General features: G+C 40.5%; 2 protein-coding genes across 4 annotated transcripts; one reads left to right on the top strand and one right to left on the bottom strand.

Annotated features, from left to right (window-relative positions):
* Window positions 1–97: 97 nt before the first annotated feature.
* Window positions 98–17,030, bottom strand: pphln1 (periphilin 1). 3 transcript variants are annotated; one of them, XM_046378676.1, is made up of 11 exons: window positions 16,925–17,030; window positions 16,247–16,307; window positions 15,935–15,999; window positions 15,364–15,579; window positions 14,007–14,068; window positions 13,099–13,215; window positions 12,406–12,584; window positions 10,751–10,786; window positions 9,489–9,544; window positions 5,448–5,588; window positions 98–878 (listed from the first exon to the last, which is right to left on the bottom strand). In XM_046378676.1, coding segments are annotated over exons 2-11 (1,146 nt in total). In that variant the 5' UTR covers window positions 16,248–16,307; window positions 16,925–17,030; the 3' UTR covers window positions 98–605. The 3 variants fall into 3 exon arrangements, with proteins under 3 accessions (XP_046234632.1, XP_046234630.1, XP_046234631.1); XM_046378674.1 differs by lacking the exon at window positions 16,925–17,030 and adding an exon at window positions 16,503–16,824; XM_046378675.1 differs by lacking the exon at window positions 16,925–17,030 and adding an exon at window positions 16,503–16,817 and having other exon boundaries at window positions 12,412–12,584.
* On the top strand, window positions 16,976–19,159 carry zcrb1 (zinc finger CCHC-type and RNA binding motif 1). The gene is made up of 8 exons (XM_046378677.1): window positions 16,976–17,117; window positions 17,288–17,390; window positions 17,544–17,572; window positions 17,744–17,855; window positions 17,981–18,088; window positions 18,182–18,291; window positions 18,375–18,447; window positions 18,772–19,159. Exons 2-8 carry the CDS (start codon window positions 17,307–17,309, stop codon window positions 18,904–18,906), a joined length of 651 nt encoding a protein of 216 aa, XP_046234633.1. The 5' UTR covers window positions 16,976–17,117; window positions 17,288–17,306; the 3' UTR covers window positions 18,907–19,159.
* The last annotated feature ends 157 nt before the right edge of the window (window positions 19,160–19,316 follow it).

Consider the following 19,316-nt stretch of genomic DNA (forward strand, 5'->3'; position numbering starts at 1 on the left):
AGTGACATAGTTGAGGTTGAGGAAGAGCTACAGTTTATTTCAGCTTAGATTTCATCTCTGCTTCTGTGCTGCTCAGAAACAAAACTTCATGACAAAGTTGGCATTTCTACACAGTACAAATTTATTGTAGAACTGTACATTTAGCAGCACCAGGTCATACATCTGACTGCTACAAAAAAAATTGTACAAAACAAAACGTCTTAACCAGCCTGTCCTTCTGTAGAAGTGTGAGTCATACTGGAGAAGTCTATTGTTAACAACACATTTTCATCAAAACAGGTTAAATAATGAAACCCATGTTGACCATTTCCACAGTGAGACAGGCATTTTTTTTAAATAACGTGTTTTTTGCCAAGATCAGAACAGAACAGCTTAACATTTTATATTAACAAAGAACCTAAAGTAAAAATGGTCTGTTCCAAACTAACACTGTTCATCCAAACAGAAAATGCAACACTGCATCTTTGCCATGTTGAGCTGCTTTTCAGGTTGCTGTGCTGTAGTCGGTTCAGTCCAGCAATCCTAAATTCATCTCAGATATCCATCGCGTTCAGAGGTCAATCCACCCATTCTGAGTCTCACAGAGAGCAAGTCAGGCCAATATGTCAGTATGATGAGCTGTGATTGACTCCCGTCTTTGAAAGTTTATGACCAGTTAGGGCTGTTGATGGGGTAGTCGAGTCACAGACCGAAGGTTCTGGCTGCCGAACCACCTCATCCAACTCGCTGATGAAGTGTTTGAGGTCCTCCAGGCAACGTTCGCGGATCTCCCCGAGGTTCTCCCTGAGGGGTACCTGCAGCTGCTTCTCCAGGTTGGGGTCTTTAGCCACCAGCATCTTTACCACCATGCCAAATGTCTCACAGTCCTGACGGTATATCTGGAAACGGACAAGAATAAGAGTCAGAACGAGAAGAGATTTTCACATGAACAAAAAGGCTTCTTTCAAATATTTCTAGGAGACACAATTCGACCCACATCTTTGAAGCTCTAGGACTCAAAAGTGTCAACAGGCAGAGGTCAAACAGTATGAGAGAAATGCTGTTAAACTGAGGAGATGAAAAGCTGTTTCCTTCCTGCTCTACCTGGCGCCTAGGTGTAAATATTCCAACGTCATTGAGCCTGAGTTGATCATTCTGGTGTTAACACACATCATGTAGTGTCAAAAGATAAACACTTCTCCTCTCAAGTTTAATAAGGGCCCTTTATGTAGGACAGGGTAGCCCAAGAGCCTATAAAACCCCAATTTAGTGGTGCCTCAGAGGCTTTTAACAGGTGTTAGCAGGACAATAAGGAAGAGGTATCTTGTTTGGGAGCTGCCATTTCACACCGAGCCTCAAATGTCTCATAAAACATTGGAGGGAGCCCACTACTGCCACACAAGCTGCTTTGATTTGCAAAATACCAAAACAGATTTGTGTTTAACTAATGATGTTTTGCATGAGCAAACAATATAGCCACTGAACCTGATGGTAATATTTCGGATCAATAAAGTATCTATTTTTTTCATATCAGTTCTACAAAAAAGAAACTAAAGTCTAACTTTTTAAAAAATTATTTATAGGATTTGTTTGACTCTAAAAGATCCCAGAGGCTTAGCGATGTTCATCATGAGGCTGCAAAAGCCACACTTCCAATCTGGCCGGGGACCATTACTATATCTCTCTGCCCCTCGTTTCCTCTCGTCCCTCCACTATCACCATCTAATTAAGGCATGAAATGCTAAAAAAAAAAAAAAAAGAGGACCTTTTCTAACTGGACAGTGTTATACTCTATTTCTCTCCAAAAAGTCCACACTGACAGACCTCAGGGACACACCTCAGTTTCTCTGTGGTATGGTGCCCTCTACTCTCTCTGTTTGGCTCCATCTGTCCCTCCACTATTTTTTTGATACGGTTCTTCCTTTAGTTTCTCTGTGCCTTGTTTCTTCTTACCCTCCATCTGTTGGTCAGTTCTCCTGCCTGACAAAGTGCGAGTGAATTGACGAATCGACACAGCTACATATTAAGTCACCCATGAATCCTTCAGTGAGATAGTCAAGCCACTGTGCTGCAGGCAGACACAAGGGGCTGTGTGGGGATCACTGCATGTGTGTTAAATTAGGACAGGCAAGGGTGAGTGTCAGTCATTCACCGGATACCAACAGAGGCTTCTGTGCTCTAGGGTGTTGCCACTCATGGGTTTATTTGTGGCTTTTCACAATGTTCACAGTTAATATACTTGCAACAACAGATAGCATCTTTCCAAAATCTCCACTAAACAAAAATATTTCCACTGGTGCATATTTCTGCAAACAGGGAGTTTCTAGACAGAAATGTATTTCAGAAATATATAATTCTAACTTATCTTTACTGCTTCCTTCTGAAATAAAGTCAACACTATCGGAACTTTCTGTGCAGTTTCTACCTCTTAAGGTGACCTCAATCTAACAATAGGATTAATCATTTTATGGTGAACATACACACAGTTTAAGGAAACTGTGCTGAGGTAAAGTGAACACACCACTTCCTTTGGGCGTTGCTATACATTCCCCGTGTGCAATTAAACATCAAGTGGAAGATGTTACACAACAGTCTGCACAAAAGGAAAACCTGTGATAAAAACTTGCTCTACCGCGCTGAATTTAACAACAGCGCATTGTCTTTTAATCTTTAATGTCCCAACATTTCATTCAACAGCTGATAACGGAGGACAGGGAATTTATTTATCAACTTTTTAGAGGAAGTATCCAATCAAGTGGGCTGACAACAACTTCTCTGAAAGCAGGGAAAGTCGTTCCTAGATAACAATGTGCTGAAAATGTACTTCCTGTATTCAAACGCACTTCCTGAAATCCCTCCCTTGTTATCCAATCAGGAAGGAAAGGACCAGCACTCGACCTTGGGGTGGGGTTGATCCAGAACTATCTCTGCTACTGAAAAGTTCTTTAAACTTTATTTTCGCCAGTCAGTTCAAACAGGATGAGGAGCGAGTGAGTGAGCCTGCCTGGCATCACAGAAAAAGTCGAGGCCTGAGTCCAGCTCTGCCATCTTTGAACCTAAAAAAAAACCCCACTGAGGCTGGATCTGTCTGGCTGTCTGTCTTGTAGCTAAATATATTTAGATTCCTCGACAAATGAAATAAAACTCCCTTTGTATCACAGCCTGGACCACAAAAAAATAAAACATCATACCCTCTACAGCCTTTCATGCCTTGTCACTCACTTTAACCAGTTAGTCTGTGCTGTAGCCAAAGTCAACTTTGACAATGAAAATGGGGTTCAGGTTGAATTTCAGCAGATCAGCTTCACTTAGCTACACAAACACACACTGAGGGGCTGGTACACTGCTGCCCAGCACAGTGTCTGGCCCCTGACAGGAAGTTCAGTGTGTGATATGTGCAAAGTGCAGAGACAGTTGGTGAGCTTTTGAGGGGAGCTACTGGACTGGGGTGTGTTTGTGTCTGTGTGTTTAGAAGAGATGGCTAGACCAGATTGGGCGCAGAAAGCCAAACATCTGGCCGACACTTGTCAAGCGGCTGAACGCGAGGGGCTGCCACAACAGAAGTGCTGCCACGACTTCGCAGAGTGCATGTGAAAGTGACTTTGTTGTTTCAGACCGAAAAAGAGTCTTCAGAGTGTTTCGCCGTGTGTTCTGGGCACGGTGGGAAATGAATACCAGCCACCAGACAAGTGCTTATACATTTTTCCATTTGCCACTTTGGCAGGTATCCAACCTCATGTGAAAGCAATTCTCTAAGGTTGTGATTGACGTTTACATAGGTTTTAAAAGGGTTAAGGTGTTTACTAACAAACAACAAGACAGACTTTAGATGGTTCTTTCTACTGCCATTCATCTTTCCTTCCCCCCCCAACACAAGCACATAGAATAAGCAAGAAAATGCTGGGGAATTTGGTTTTTGATTGCTAAACTTCTGGTTTCTGGCATGGTTGCGTGTGTGACAGGAACAAGGGCTGACTTCACTTAAAACCATGACTAATCAAGCTACCCTTTCATGACGGTGAGGACCGCCAAGTCACAGACAATCTTCATGCAATTAATCTGAATATCTCAAAAGCCAAAGAAAGGTACAAGAGTAGGAAAAATAGCTTACACTGGCAGAGGAAAGATGTCATTGTTGACATCAAGGCTAGATTAAAATACATAAAGGTTCATCTTTGCATGGACTTTGACCCCTTTCCAAACTATGCATGAAATTAAACGTTCGAACTTTTAATAATAGGTGAAAATATGAAATAAAGCTCACACAATCAAGCTGAGAAGACCGCGAGGAGAAAGTGGAGAGAGATGGCAGAAAATAAAACAGTCCAGAAGCTGCAGCGTCAGCAGCAGCATTGTTGTAACGGCCTATAGGCACCGAAGCACAGCTATATGCGAGACTGCGGTGTGTCCTCCAGGGCAGAGCTGGCTCAGGTTTAATGGTCCCAGTAAAGCAGTGGTAGTGCTCACTGGTGCGGGAATGGCCTTCATTAGATAACTGAGCAGAACTGGAACCTTGAGCCTGGGGTGATTTCAGCTCTGTTAAGCGGTCGGCCTCCCAATTTATTGTACACGCAAACCAATACCACGTCTGGGGTGTACTTTCTGCTTTTGCTTATGTGTTTCTGTACAGCAAAAATTATGCAAGTGCGTATGCAGCGCTGTGTGTGTGTGTGCATTTGTAAAGATGAATCAAACACTGAGGGAGAGTTGTGATGTTTGAACCATGTGGGTTATTAAGTTTGTGCAGGGTATAATTAGCAGTTGTTGCAGTTATGGCAGTCAGCATGGGAGATTAGGGGCCAACAGGAATATGCTGATAAATCTGGCAACCAGCTACTTTGGAAGATAATTACCCATCACTTAAATGGTGTTCTGGGACTGATATCTGGCTGGAAGTTTGGTGAATTTGGGAATGTAACCACCAGTGTGACTGGTGGACAGGAAAGTTAATTTCCTGCCTTGTTAGGAACATAATAGGTGGCTGTTCCAGTAATGCCTATCCAGTCAAAAAAAAAGGGAAAATCTATGTGTGAGTCAGAGCAGTCAAGGCCACCATATGTTTGGGGCCATTTGCCAATGTTACATTATGTGTCACGCGTGCACCAAGTTGACATTTATAGAAATTTCTTACAAATTTCCAGCATGTTATAAGAGGATCGTAAATCCAGTGATTTTCCAAATGAATCACTACTGAGATAAAACTGTTTCCTTTACAAATACTACAAGAATACCAATAAAGATTTTTAGATATAGTATATCTATTCAAATCAGCGATGAATCAAATTTAAAAGCAAATCACGTTGGCTGAGGAATGAAAGTGATATTGATTAAGCGTGTGGCCAGAAACTGGGTGATTATAAATTACAGAAAGCTAATGAGTTTGAGTTATTTTCAGAGGAAGCTACCGCAGTCTGGCTCATTGTATTGTATTTGTATTGAATTTAACTACATCAAAGTTGGATCAGTACCTTCTCTATCTCCTGAGCTTTGGCGGCGATGGCCAAGGCTCGTCGCTCTTGAATGTTTTCAGCAGACAACTTTTGGCTCTCCTCCACAACTGGAGCCACCGGCGGCTCCTCTTTTTCTCCCTCGGGAGGATGGTTCTCTTCCTAAAAGGAGAGGACAGAAAGGGGTGAGTTGTTGCTCTAAGGTAAATTTAAAAAAGCATTTCATCATGGGTGAAATGCCGTTTTTTTTTTAAAGAAATGTAAGGCAGGTAACTTCAGAGACAACTACAGTATAAACACATGAGTACATGCTTTAAGAACCCACAGCCCACAGACAGTAATGCATGATGCTATGACCTGACCTACTGACTGCTTAACTTTCCAGTATATCTTAGCTTCATCCTTTTGTACGCCTCATCAACCACATCTTTATATACACAGAGTAGATCTGTTCTCATCTACAACTGATCAAAGAATCAGAAATTTGCAAAAGGAATTACAGGAGATAGGACTATGAATCTGCACAACGGATGTGGATATTCATATTTAGCACCACTCTAATTGTGACTAAAACATGGCTCAACATGAAACCTATTTCTCTATGTAAATCTACATTTCAGCTGTTTCTCTATCTTAATAGGAAATCTGGCCAGACAAGCCATGATGAGCCGTCTAATGGGTAGACTGGAAACTCCAGTACCCAAAAGTATTACTGTGAAAGCCAGAAGAAAGAGCAAAGGGGAGAAATGAGGCCAACTTGGATCACTGCTCAATTTCTTTTGCTCATTTCCTGATACTATTAGAGTTGGAAGGCCAGGGAGCAGAACTGCCCAGCCATGACTTAAGTCCACTCATACATTAAGGGAGACAGGCCAGGGACTAAGTCATATTAAATCTCTACAAGACTGATGCAAGTAATTACAGGAGATAGTACATCACAGCGTCGAGTGTGGTCTAAAATAAAAAGCGCAACTCATAAAGCATCATCCAATTATTTCTCCTTCCAATTCCCTCCCTGAAGCGATGCTTGGGAAAGAAGTGTACGTCTGTGCGCGTATGAAAGATCACATCGCCTCTTTAGAAAAAAATCCCTGTCTGAGTCTTTCAACTCAACTCATTGGGCACAGCCCAACCTCTAGGGGATGTTACAATACACACCATTCTGTATCGAGCCTGGCAGATACAGTTTGTGCAAACTAGATTAAAATTAAATGTCATCCATCGGGAGGTATGAGTAATCTGTCAATGTAATACTAAAAATGAATTTAAAAAAAGGTTATTAGAGTTTTAGTATTTCTCTTATTTTTCTGCTTGGTCCACTGAGCTGACATTTCAAATTAGAACTGATAGCGATCCATAATTACTGCGCTTTAACAAATGATCTGGTGGCTTGCATCTTTAACTGCCACTGATAACCTGCCAAACATGTTTGGAAACAGCAGCATTTTGAGCTAAACGCTAATGGAAACGTGCTCGAAATGTCAAGCTTAGCATGCTGATGTTTAGCAAATGTAATACTGACTATGGTATATTCACCGTCTTAGTATATTAGCATGCTAAAATTTAATAACTGACACTAAACTAACAGTCTAGCTCAGAGGCAGTACTGGGGGAAGGGTCTCTAGATTTTATACAGAAATCATTTTTGAGATTTTGAGTTGATGATAGCACTGAGGAAACTTAAGGGTATCAACAATGTTATTACAGTTCATCCTGTGGCAAACATGAATGTCTGTACTAAATTTTTACAGCTGTTATTCAATAGTTGCAGAGCCATCCCATTGCCATCCCACGCTGCCAGCATGGCAACCTCCTAACATCCCCTGACCACTTGGTGTTCTTCTGTCCTGTTTATGCCAACAGATCTCAGCAATTAACTTAGCTGGTAAGCTTTATCATGTAATTGATAAGAATTTGATGCCCTGTGTTGAGATAAAACCTTTTGGTAACCTTTTCAATTACAGGACAAGCTTTCCCACCCACTAGGGCCACCATGGCTCACAGCCAGACCTGGAGCTGCTGTTTAGTTCCCGTCTTTGGTCTCTTCTGTCTGGTTTGGCTCCAGAAAGCCTGTGTGTGTGTTTGCTGAATCTCCACAGCAGGCAGTGGCTGGGGCCATAAGTGCAAGCTTTACTGGGGGCACACCACAGGCCTTTCATCTTGGCCAAGGTTACAGGTTTGTGCCCCCAGAACAGAAAACAACAACGCACCACAGGCTAGATCAAACACAGAAAAAAGCAGCAGTATGTTTATGTGTGTGTCCACGTATGTGACGGGGTGGGGCACTTTGTTAACTTTCATTACAGCAGTAGTGGTGGGTGATTTTTGCAAAAACATATGTGAAGAGGAGTGAAAAGCACTATGTTTGTACCTTGTGATATCTGACATAATTAGCAAGCTATCCGAGTGCCTACCATGTCATTCCAGTAGAAAAAAAAAAAACCCAAATCAAGCCAACATACATATTATTACCAGCATGTTCAGAAAAAGATCTAAGGCCCATTAATGAGATAAAGACTGTTTCAAGACTGTAAAGCAGCTTTTAAAGATGCTGTTTTATGGGGTTTTTGATCAAAACGACTTTTTGCACATGATGGTAATGTCAGGCTGTTTGCCTTAACTAAAACAGAGTCACAAACACAGGACAGCTGTTGCGGTTACAGAAGCAGCGCAGCTGAGAAAAGGGTTTTAAAATTTTCAAACTGATGCCCGACTTCAAAAATGCTCTACTGCATGAATGGACAAAGATTCCCACAGAAAAACTCCAAAATCTTGTGGAAAGTCTTTCCAGAAGAGTGGAAGCTGTTGTAGCTGTATTTTCCTATTGCAGATAAGAGCTAGTGACAAAGTAATGAGTAAATTTTGTTTTAGCTTTAGTTTGGGCTTGCTGTGGCTTTCTCAAGAGCTCGATCGAACTTGATACATGCTCCCTTGCGTTAGCTGATAGTTGGCTGTCTCTCTGGGACAGAATGCAATGGTAGCCTCTACATAACCAAGCAAGCACCATTACTAACACCACATAAAATACCAAATAATCAGAGTGTGGTTTTTACTTAATTATAATTTTATTTAATGTCTTTGTCTTGCTGAACAACATTTGATTTGTTTGATTTGATTTGCTGCAACATATCCGACTTGCCTCTTAATCGCCTAATTTAAACTCTCATGATGTGAGCACTCATAAATCATTAACATGGAAATCTTCCCCATCAGCTGTCCATCCTTCATGACATGCACTGGACTTTCCTGTGACCCTTACTTTACACATCAATCTCCCACAAGCAGAAAACATCTGCTAGCCACTCTCTGCAACCAAACAGTCCGTCATACTCTTCAACAGAAAAAGGAAACGATTGTTCATTGTAAACGGTCTACACACACATCCCGTTGATTTCCACGGGGACTTCTCCTGGCTTTGCGGCTAAGATACTGTGATAAAGCTATGACTTGGGCTACTGAGTTAGCCTCTTCACTTCTGGGTGGCCACAGCCAAACACATTGCGCCTAATCACATCTGATTGTATTTACACTTCTCTGCATAGCTGTAAATGGGTGATATCAGCAAAACAAGCTATTATTTGCAAAACAGGCAGGGGAGATCTACATTCAACACTTACTCAAAACAGCAAAAGTATTTTTTAAAAACAAGAGCTCTTTTAGGGAGGACGGCTCGACACTGGAGCCCTCTCTCTCCTACACCATTACAAGTTACAAGTGATTGAAGTCTGCTTACAACACAGGTAAACAAAGCACAGGCCTGATGGCTTTTATGCTCTGCGTGAGGGCCACTTTAAAACCCATTAACATACTTCAATGGGACTAAACACTTATTAGAAGGATGGAATTTAAGAAGTTCCAGATGCATCCTGCCGTATAGTGACAAAGTCCACGACATATAACAAACAGAACACTCCACAATACATTTGGGACTGAACTGCTGCATTTATGATGTTAAGACAAAAAAAGCTTGTGTCACGTTCTTGTTCATTCAAGTAAACTTAAAAGTATTGGAGTTGGGGACCTAATATATTAAAGATACCCATTTGCTTTACTTGTGCTCACCTTGGTTGAGGTTGCGCTGTGTGGGGAGCCTTCTCTTGATAGGCCAGGAATTTTGTCTGGAGAAAAGGATTAAAAAAAGTTTGAAAGTAAGACTTGAGTGAAGTATAAAAATAATGATTTGGAAAAACAAAATGATGAACCAGAGAAAGCAGAAAATAACGGGAAGCAGAAATGGAAAACAGACTATTTAGTATGCCGGGAAAGTAAGTATGTGCTTCTGGTAATCAGGGCTCTGGAAAGGTGTTGATGTTTGGTTCGAGGCTAGCTACTTAGGCTAGAACATCTGGAACGCTCAAGAAACAGATGGTTTATGATTGGTTCACACTCTTGTACAGACTGTACAGGATCATCAATCAGATACCACCTCCTTGCTCACTTGCCATTTGTTCCTGCATCAACTTTTCTCAGCCATCCAAGGATTTGTAGGCAACCGACCAAGTCTACCAACAAATATGATCACTGAGGACCTTGCTATGAAACAAAGACGCCCCAAGGTGGAAGCTCTGGCTTCAGGAATATTAATCAGACATCCTATACCCTTTCCCTGTTCTTCCACACACGACCTGGTGGCATCTTTATGAGGCTTGACAAAGTGGCAGACAGAGCGGGGAGAAAGGCTTGCTGCTGGACACATTAGAAACGCTCTCTGTCTCTCTCGGGTTACCCAAACTGGGAATAAGGTTCAGGTTAACATTTGTAACCTTTGTATTTTTCCAAAACAAATCGTCTGCCTGTCATTTCATCTTGCTTTCATTAATTTGTAGGGAAAAAAAATACATATAAAAAAATAACCAATAAATGAAGAATGAAATGGCTACACTGTGCGCAATATGATGCAGAAGTAGTGCTTAAATAGTCTGATTTCTCAAGACTTCAAGAATTAGAAATAAAAAACCACTATCAAATGGCATTTGATGCAACTTTTCTGCCCTGCATACAACAAATATACTGAACTGTGGGGGCAGTGGGGGCAGTCGTGGATCAGCGGTTAGGGTGTCGGACCCGTAACCGGTGGATCGCTGGTTCGATTCCCTGTACCGGTGTCCATGGCTGAGGTACCCTTGAGCAAGATACCTAACCCCCACTGCTCCCCGGGCGCTGCACGCGGTCGCCCACTGCCCCGGGTTTGCTGTGTGTGTGTGTGTGTGTGTGTGCACGTCACTTGGGTGGGTTAAATGCAGAGCACAAATTTCGTTGGAGTGAGTTCCCTCCAATGACAAAATATGTCACTTTCACTTTCTTTCACTTTCAACTGTACTTACCAGTCATCTTTATCTGAGAATAAGCCTCTTCATACCCTGCAGGAAAACCAAATCATAAGGTTACCTGCTGTGTACAAAATAACTAGGCTTTCTTATACGGCAATCTAGAAAGCACACTCTGATGCTTCACTATAAATATGATTAATGATGTGTTGTGCTTTCGAGAGGTTCTGAAAACATTACAAAACATTTTTAGGCCATACAAGCATTATCAATGTCAATCTGAGGTCCACCAAGCTCATTTCATGAGTAACAAAGCACCAATCAAATAAAGATTTAAAAGAAGGCCAGCACTGAGGATGGCAGCATATCTAAATTACACTGCATTACTTATGGACACTTCTACAAAAAGGTTGAGATCTACAAACTTCAAAACAACACACAATGAACAAGGAGATACTTCAGCACCTTTTTACAGTTCACTGATTCACTGCCAGTAGCTTGAGAGGAAACAAGTTTTGAAAAGTCATACAGGGTCAATACGAGCAATAAATATATTGATACACAGTAATCTGACATGGTCTGACACTGACATTCAAATTGCCATTTTAACTCTGCTATATCTGCTCTTTTATGAGTATATGGTCAAACAGCTTTGATAAAGAATGTTTGGACACATTATCGTCATCAATGTTTCTTAAGCAGACAAATATAATTTATTAGGTGTGATGCACACACTCACTTCTGAATTTAGAATAATATGGGACAACATAAGCGTCATCTCATTTGCTGGGGACAAGAACCTGAATCTTCACAAACTGCTTTAGACCCACGGCAAAAATGTTTTATATATTTGCAGATAGTAGTATTGGAACTGTGTAAAGTGCCAACAAGACCTGGGTGACAGAATTTCATCAGAGTTTACCGAGGTTGAAATTCTTTTTCAATTTGTTTTCTTAAATTGGGTTTTATATGTTTAATCATATTCAGTGGGTTTAAACTTGAATTCTTTCGGTCCTAAACCCTCCTTGCATCCTTCCAAGACTTAGTGGCGGATATCTTTGGTTCATAGGAAGGCATGACGTTTCTTTTGTCTTTCTGACATGACAAGGACGCAAGGAGATGCACAAAGAACGACAAACCAGCTCTGTGTCACCCACATCCATGCTCGTTCACATGGCTCAATGTACAGACCCAAAGTGTCATGTCCACTCTGTTGAGCAAAGAGTGCCCCCCAGAGGTGCTCAGCAACACCCGCATGACCCTCTGGACCATCCACACCTGAAAATCCAGTCAGCCAGATTATCAATCAATAAGAAATTGAAATAATCAAGGAAAATGAAGAGTTCTTGACAATAAATACACATTTTTTTGAGTGACTGTCCTGAATGTAGACCTCGTTCTTAGTGGTTGGTCTGACCAATCTTTTACTAAAGGGCCTTGCTCATTTTTATTCACTTAAAATGCTGTTGCACTCAGTCAGTGCTATCACTGCAATTGGAGGCAGTGACTATAAATGCTTTGGACGCATTGCCAGTGAATATGAGCAGGTTCCATCAGCCTATACTGAAATTTAATCCGTGTGTACATTTTAGGAGGTGTCAAACCCAACTACAAATCTTGTATTCCCAGTTTTAAATTCCCCTTGTGCACAAAGGGGTTTTAAAAGAGCTCCTCACTGCATCAGGGGAAGGGAAATCCTAAGTTCTACATACTCTTGCCTTGTTGTGTGGGAAAAGGCAGAGTCTTCGCTCTGTCTGGTGAGTAGCCTCTGCTGCTGACGCTGGAGCCGGAGCGACTATGGGGGGAACGGGCCACTTCGCGGCGTACCGGGGATCGCTCTCTGAGCGGAGGGAACGGGGCTGCTTTCCTTCTGTAGTGGTCTCTGTCTTCCCTAGAGAAGCAGAGGTGAAGTGCGCAAATGACAAATTAGTCCCTCTTCCTCATCTGTACGTCAAATTCCAAACTAACTCCTACCATACTTGTTTCAAAGCCTCTAAATATGCCAACATAACACAATGCTGCCATCTAGCACAGTGAGAGTCACAGTACAGCACTAACAACACACAACTAGAGATATATTGTAATTGCGGTTGAGCAACACTTTAGGTTGAGAATTTGAGATATGACGTTAGCGAGCACATCTCACGTTTTAGACTGATGAATTTAATTACTGATATGAGTATCTTTTCTTCCCTTATTTAGGGTTAGAAAATGAAAATATCAATGAGGCCTAAACATATGTAGGTATTTATTCTAACCATAAACACTAATTATGCTCTTCCTTTCTGTTTGACTGCAGCACTGATGGCTGCAATGAATAAGCTGCACACACACACACAGATGATGGCTGATCGATGTCACATAAATCCACCTAAGCAAATGATTAAGTATGCAGTCACTCGTACCCTCTGTCCAGGTTGAGGATGGCTTGCACGAGTGTGTCTTCGCCGCTCTCTGGGAGTGATCTGGGCGCTGGGTAGATGCCCTGGTTTCGAACGCTGTGAGGTGGTGGTGCACGGGCGCTGAAAAGCACATAAATGTGTTCAGCTGCAGGTACACACTCTACACAAACAATTTGTACAACCTGGCCACAAGGAGCATTTAGTCAGGTTGTATTTTAACTTTATTCAAACCAACCAAACAACCAGTAGAGTCAGATTTCTTGCTACTTTCTGTCCCATGTAACTCTTGCACATAACGAAACTATGTCTCTTTTTCTAAGTCCCCACCACCTTTCAACTGCCCTCTGACCCATGACCCCATCTCATACCAAACCAGCAATCAACGACTCAGAACGAACCTCAATGCCCTTTCACCGCTCGAACTGTTTGTTTGGAGTGAAAGCACCCGTCTGCCTGCTAAGTGGTGAATCTAATCAGTGTAATTTGTCTGACTTTCTATTTTGCAGCTGTATACATTTTTTTCTTTATTTAACATGGCCCCAACATAAGAGAGTCAAGTTGAAACTATTTACCATGTCATGCGAAGCTATGTTATACTGTATTTAAAATAACACCACTGTGCAAAAATACATACTGTATATCTTGAGTGAGTATTGTAAACCTGTCAGGCAAAATCTGGAACCTCGATTTTTGTAATCTAAGCTGTAGCCTAAATACAGCTAACAGCGATAGCTAGACTGAGGAGTCATTTAACTTATAAATGTGTGGAGCCTGGTGAGCACTGAGACTGCCAGACAACCAACAGTTCAAGCACATACTGAAAACCGAGGCCACTCCTGCAGAGATCAGCCCATTGGTGTGGCCAGAGGACTTCTTGGGAAAATAAAACAAAACAAAGGGAGGCAGTTTACCCAAACTCCATAGGCCGTCCTGTATGTGGGTCTTCCCTGGGTACTCTATAAGGATATTCCTCCTATACAGTAAAGAAAACATTGCAAGAAGAGGAAAAACCATGATAGTGACCTTTGTTGAAACTTTCTTTTCAGTATGTCCAAAATAAAAATCCTGAAATCTGTTATAGGCTGTCTGAGACTTAACTTGAATGTGTGCTGTCATTTGCACCCTACAGTTTAGTTAACAATATGTTACAAATCGATGACTGTCAAACTGATACAAAGGAAAAAAAAAATACGATAACGAATGTGAGGACACAGTTGCCTGAACTTTAGAACGTGCGAGGGAATGTCACTTAGTCAATGGTAAAGACAAATCCATGAGAAAAAAATTACATCAAAAAAAGAAAGTCAAATAGTTGAACAGTATATGGCAACAAAATCCCTCATAATGAAATGTCAAAGTAGTGATGTGCAAATATTACAATGTTACAGGTTACAATGTAGTACACACCGTATGGCTTCAAGATGTTTCACTGTGAACCTGTAGCGCCCTCAGCTGGCCAGAGGCAAGTGTGCATATTAATTCAATTTGCTATAAAAATGTTAGTGTAAATTTGTATGTATAGTCAGCCAGTTTGATGTGTATAGTAGTATTCATATCTCTATGTGCTTATATCCATTTCTTTTTATTCTTATTTTATTTGTTGAGCAAGTAACTTGAATTTATTTTTGTTTGATCCCTGCTGCAGGGCTTTATGATGCAACATATGTCACATGTGCTACAACATCAACAAAAAAGGCTGTAGAGACAGAGCCACATGCTTGTGTGTGGTGCATTTGTAGTTGTTAATATCAACATTTTGGGAATAAATGAAGACTCAGTTCATTAAAAAAAGGACATATTTAAATCAAACTTAAGTCAAAAGATTAAACCTAAATAAATTTCAGAAAATTTTGTGACTATAGTCAAATAAAGAAAATTTGACTGAAGAATTTCTGGTTTCAGTTTGGATGGTCCCCAGTAGGCAACCATACTGTCCTTTTCCAGTCATATGCTTGATAATCTGCACTAGAGAGACGTAACAGATGTTTTATACTTGTGCTACAATTTTGTGGCCTTTGCTACCAAACTTAAAACCTCTGTAGCACAGGTCCTATGAGCAAAATAACAGTTATTTTCTTTAACAATTTATCTGCTCGTTATTTTCACGATCAATTCCAATTTAGTCTATAAAACGGGAGGAAAACAAGGGAAAATAAGCAATAACAATGTCCAAGAGCTCAAAGTGATGTCTTCACATTGCTTATTTTCTCAAACCAACATAAGATATATATACACAACATGTTAATTGTGTGACACTGATGTTCTCACCCTCCTTGAAGGTGGAACAGCTCTGCGTTCAGCAGGGAAATGAAGGCTGTCACCATGATAGCCCCTCTGGTCCTCATGGTAACTTCGTGGGCCTCCTCCATTAGGGAAGAAGCGCGGACCTCCTTCGTATTCGTACCCACCACGGCCGTAGTCATCCTCTGGCCTGCCAAAGGGGCCCCTCCTCTCCACTGCTCCTGTTGCCCGTGGGTATGGACCCTACCAGGATGTGTACACTTATGATTTTACATTTTTGGATGAACGTGGGGTTTCCACAAACTGTTGTTGGGAGAAATGTATTTTATCAACATCTGCTTGAAGGATATTAAGTCTGCTTAGATGGCTTACGGAAACCTGCTGACCGAAGACCTTCACCTGATACAATAACAGAATCTCCAAGTAGAAGTGATGTTGTTTATATACAGAGAGAACAAAAAAAATGATTCTAGTGGTTTGTCTGCTTGGGAGATAAGTCTTCCTACTTGAGTTTGTAAGTGCATATTTGAATGTGATACCACAAGGTAAGAGTGATATCATAAGAAAGAGACTGTGAAGTCACTTTGTACACACTCACCGGCCGTTCTGTTAAAAAGCGTTCTTCATACACCTCTCGTACACTCCTTTCTCTCCTGTATGTCACTAGGAAAGGCAAAGAGCAAAAGTGACTATGAGCCTATGAGCACAGCACGGTTTTAGCCACAGTCTGTTGCAGTCTGCAATACTAAGACTACTTTTCAGAAAAGATTTTTACAAAATATAAAATGCAGTGAATATTGTCCCAACTTAAGCATGTATTGCTTGAGAAATTTTATGATGTAGTATCCTGATTTTCAATTTACATACATACACAGTAAAAACGCACAGTAAAGAAAAATCACTAACTTACTTTTGGACTCAAGGACTTCTGTGATTTTGGCGAAAAACACAAATACGATCTCCAACACAATCTACAAAAGATAAAAATAACAAAAAAAAAAAAAAAAAAAAAACATAATTAAGACACTGGGAGCGAATCTCTCTTGGGAGTCTGGATAATCAAGACCATCAAAGAAAAAAAATAGACGTATCTTTTGTTAGTTAAATGAAAGATAAAAAACACCTAGAACGCATGGAAGTATAATATAAGATAAGAGAGAGAGGACCATGAGATGTGATGCAACAACTGAGCCGGCTGAGGGTTCCCTCTGCAGAACAGACTAACTGACAGGCGAATCGGACCTGCAACACCATATCCATCATAACAACAGCTAGACAGCACCCCGCCGACAACTGCCTAACCGCTAAGTTACAAAAATAACGACAACATTTTCTGTGTTGATGAACTGACTAACTATTGTAGGTCCATGGAGAGACGACAGTTAGCATTGCTAACTAGCCAGCCTCCATATATGCTCCAAACATCTGCACGTTTTATTTAGTCTTAGGGCAAGTTGTATAATCAATGCCGACTCACAAATATGGAAGAAAAATATTCACGGCGAAATATGGCATATTTGATAAACACAAGTTAAATAACCCACTGCAAACGTAATTTATTCCACACAAGTTAGCAAAACAATCTCACCTTCCTCTATCGTTTAGTTAGCCTAGCCTAGCCATGGCCCATGGCTGTCCTTTATTGGACGAGGAGTATGCAAACGTCATCAACGTGCGGCACACATATGCCGTTTGTTTCTGTATGCGAAATTAACAGCTTGTACACAGAATATTGTATTTTAAAAAATACTGATATTATATAAACTGTGGAGGCTCTGTTGGTAAGTCATTTGCTTGTCAGTATCAACTGTAATCAGCTGCTCGAAGTAACGTTAAAATACATTACATTAAATAACTAGCCCGATGGACTTAAAAAGCTAGCTAGTCGCTGGTTGTGCATTAGACAGTATTCATTCATGATCATTTGGCTTTGTCTTATTTTGTTTCACAGTGTGTCCCATGTGCTCAATATGAGCGGGGGTTTGGCACCAAGCAAAAGCACAGTGTATGTGTCGAACCTGCCGTTCTCTCTTACCAACAATGACCTACACAAAGTAAGTTAGTCCATACAGTTGTTTATCACTGTTTCAGTGTTGTGAAATAATGCAAACTAGGATTTTGTTTGGCAAAAATTTCACAACAATCTCTGAATCTCTCTGAACCCAAGCATATTCCTTGCTGAAACAGATTACTTTGTCTCATTTCAGCTATTCACCAAATATGGAAAAGTTGTAAAGTAAGTAACGGGTCTGTAATAATTTATTTTTTATCTTACAGCAATTAGTAATCCAGACAAAGTAGTCTAGGAGCACATAACCCGCAACAATCATTCAGATGCTCTGAATACTTACTAGGAGTAATGTAATGGCACCTATACCTAAGCTTGTAACTGTCATATTTATTACAGAGTTACAATTGTTAAGGACAAAGACAGTCGGCGGAGTAAAGGGGTGGCGTTTGTTCTCTTTCTGGACAGGGAGTCGGCTCATAACTGTGTAAGAGCGGTGAACAATAAACAGGTGAGAATATTTCACATTAGTTTTCACATATTGTCTGTGTCTGAGCATCCATTGCAGTCTCATTGTCAGTTATTTTCTGTAATAGATATTCTCTTATCAGAGTTACAAATGTGTTTGTCTCCCAGTTGTTTGGCAGAACACTGAAGGCGAGCATTGCCATAGACAATGGGCGAGCAACAGAGTTTATAAGGAGGCGGAACTACACCGACAAATCTAAATGTTATGAATGTGGGGTCAGTGCATGTTCAAGATTATTTGTCCTGTGAAATTGTCAAATTTTATTTTCAAATTTCATCTCATTATGTGTGAATGTCATCACATTACAGGATACAGGCCATCTGAGCTATGCGTGCCCCAAAAACATTCTTGGAGAGAGGGAACCTCCAAAGAAGAAAGAAAAGAAAAAGAAGAAAAAGGCTCAACAACCTGAGCATGTGTACGTATTTTATAGCTGATATTGTGAAATATTTTGTGGCAGACTGTGTTGTTCTTGTAATGCTCACATCTTTTCCCTTATAGTGAAGAAGAAGAAAGTGAAGAAGAGGGTGAAGACCCAACATTAGATAGTCTGAGCCAAGCTATTGCTTTTCAGGTAAGTGCACAGATATAGAAAATTAAATAGTCAGTGCAGACATTTCAGTCAAGATTTTGTGTCTGATTCACTGAAATATACTATGGAAAGTTTGTACCCTTTTGTTTGTTCTTATGACCCAAATATTACCTACAACATCTCTGCTGAAAAGCAGCATGCTACATCAGACAATTAGGAAACATGAATAACTGCTGTTTGAGACTTGAGTTCATGGAAAGCAGCCTTTCTGCATTTAAAAACAATTTTGTTGTCTCTTAAGCATTGTCACATTTTTTTTAATTTTATTTAATTTTTAATTTTTTTTTGTTTTTTGTGTCCATCCAGCAAGCCTGTATGGAGGAAGAGGAGAAACGGGGGTCTCAAGAGGATAGTGCACTTGCTTCAACATCCTCTGACTCTAAGAAACCAAGGATTAAAAAGAGCGCGTACTTCAGTGATGAGGAGGAGCTTAGTGACTAACAACAGTTTTTTTTACTAAAAAGCTGTTTGTCAAAGGTTTTTTTTTTTGTATCTTTTTTGTACATAGAACTGTGATGTTTTTCTGTTTCTAGAAATACTGTTATTGGGTTGATTTTAATTCAGTATGTGTGTTGGGGGGAGTTTTTCTATGTGACTTAATTAAAACCTTATTTTCTTCAATAACAAACCAAATTAATTGTTGGTTGTTTCAATGTTAACTGCAGAATCAGATAAGAAATGCTGAGTAGTAAAGAATAGTAAAGTTAACACAACTGATGTTTAAAATGTCTTTTTGAATCAGTCAGTTTGCCATTTGGAATAGTATTTTTTACGTATAAATAATTTTAACTGTAAAATATGAAGTGGTGACAAATGTGTGCCAGTTTTTCATTTGTTGTACCAGCACCCGA

This window comes from Scatophagus argus, chromosome 22, assembly GCF_020382885.2.
Source record: "Scatophagus argus isolate fScaArg1 chromosome 22, fScaArg1.pri, whole genome shotgun sequence".
NCBI classification, from domain to species: domain Eukaryota; kingdom Metazoa; phylum Chordata; class Actinopteri; family Scatophagidae; genus Scatophagus; species Scatophagus argus.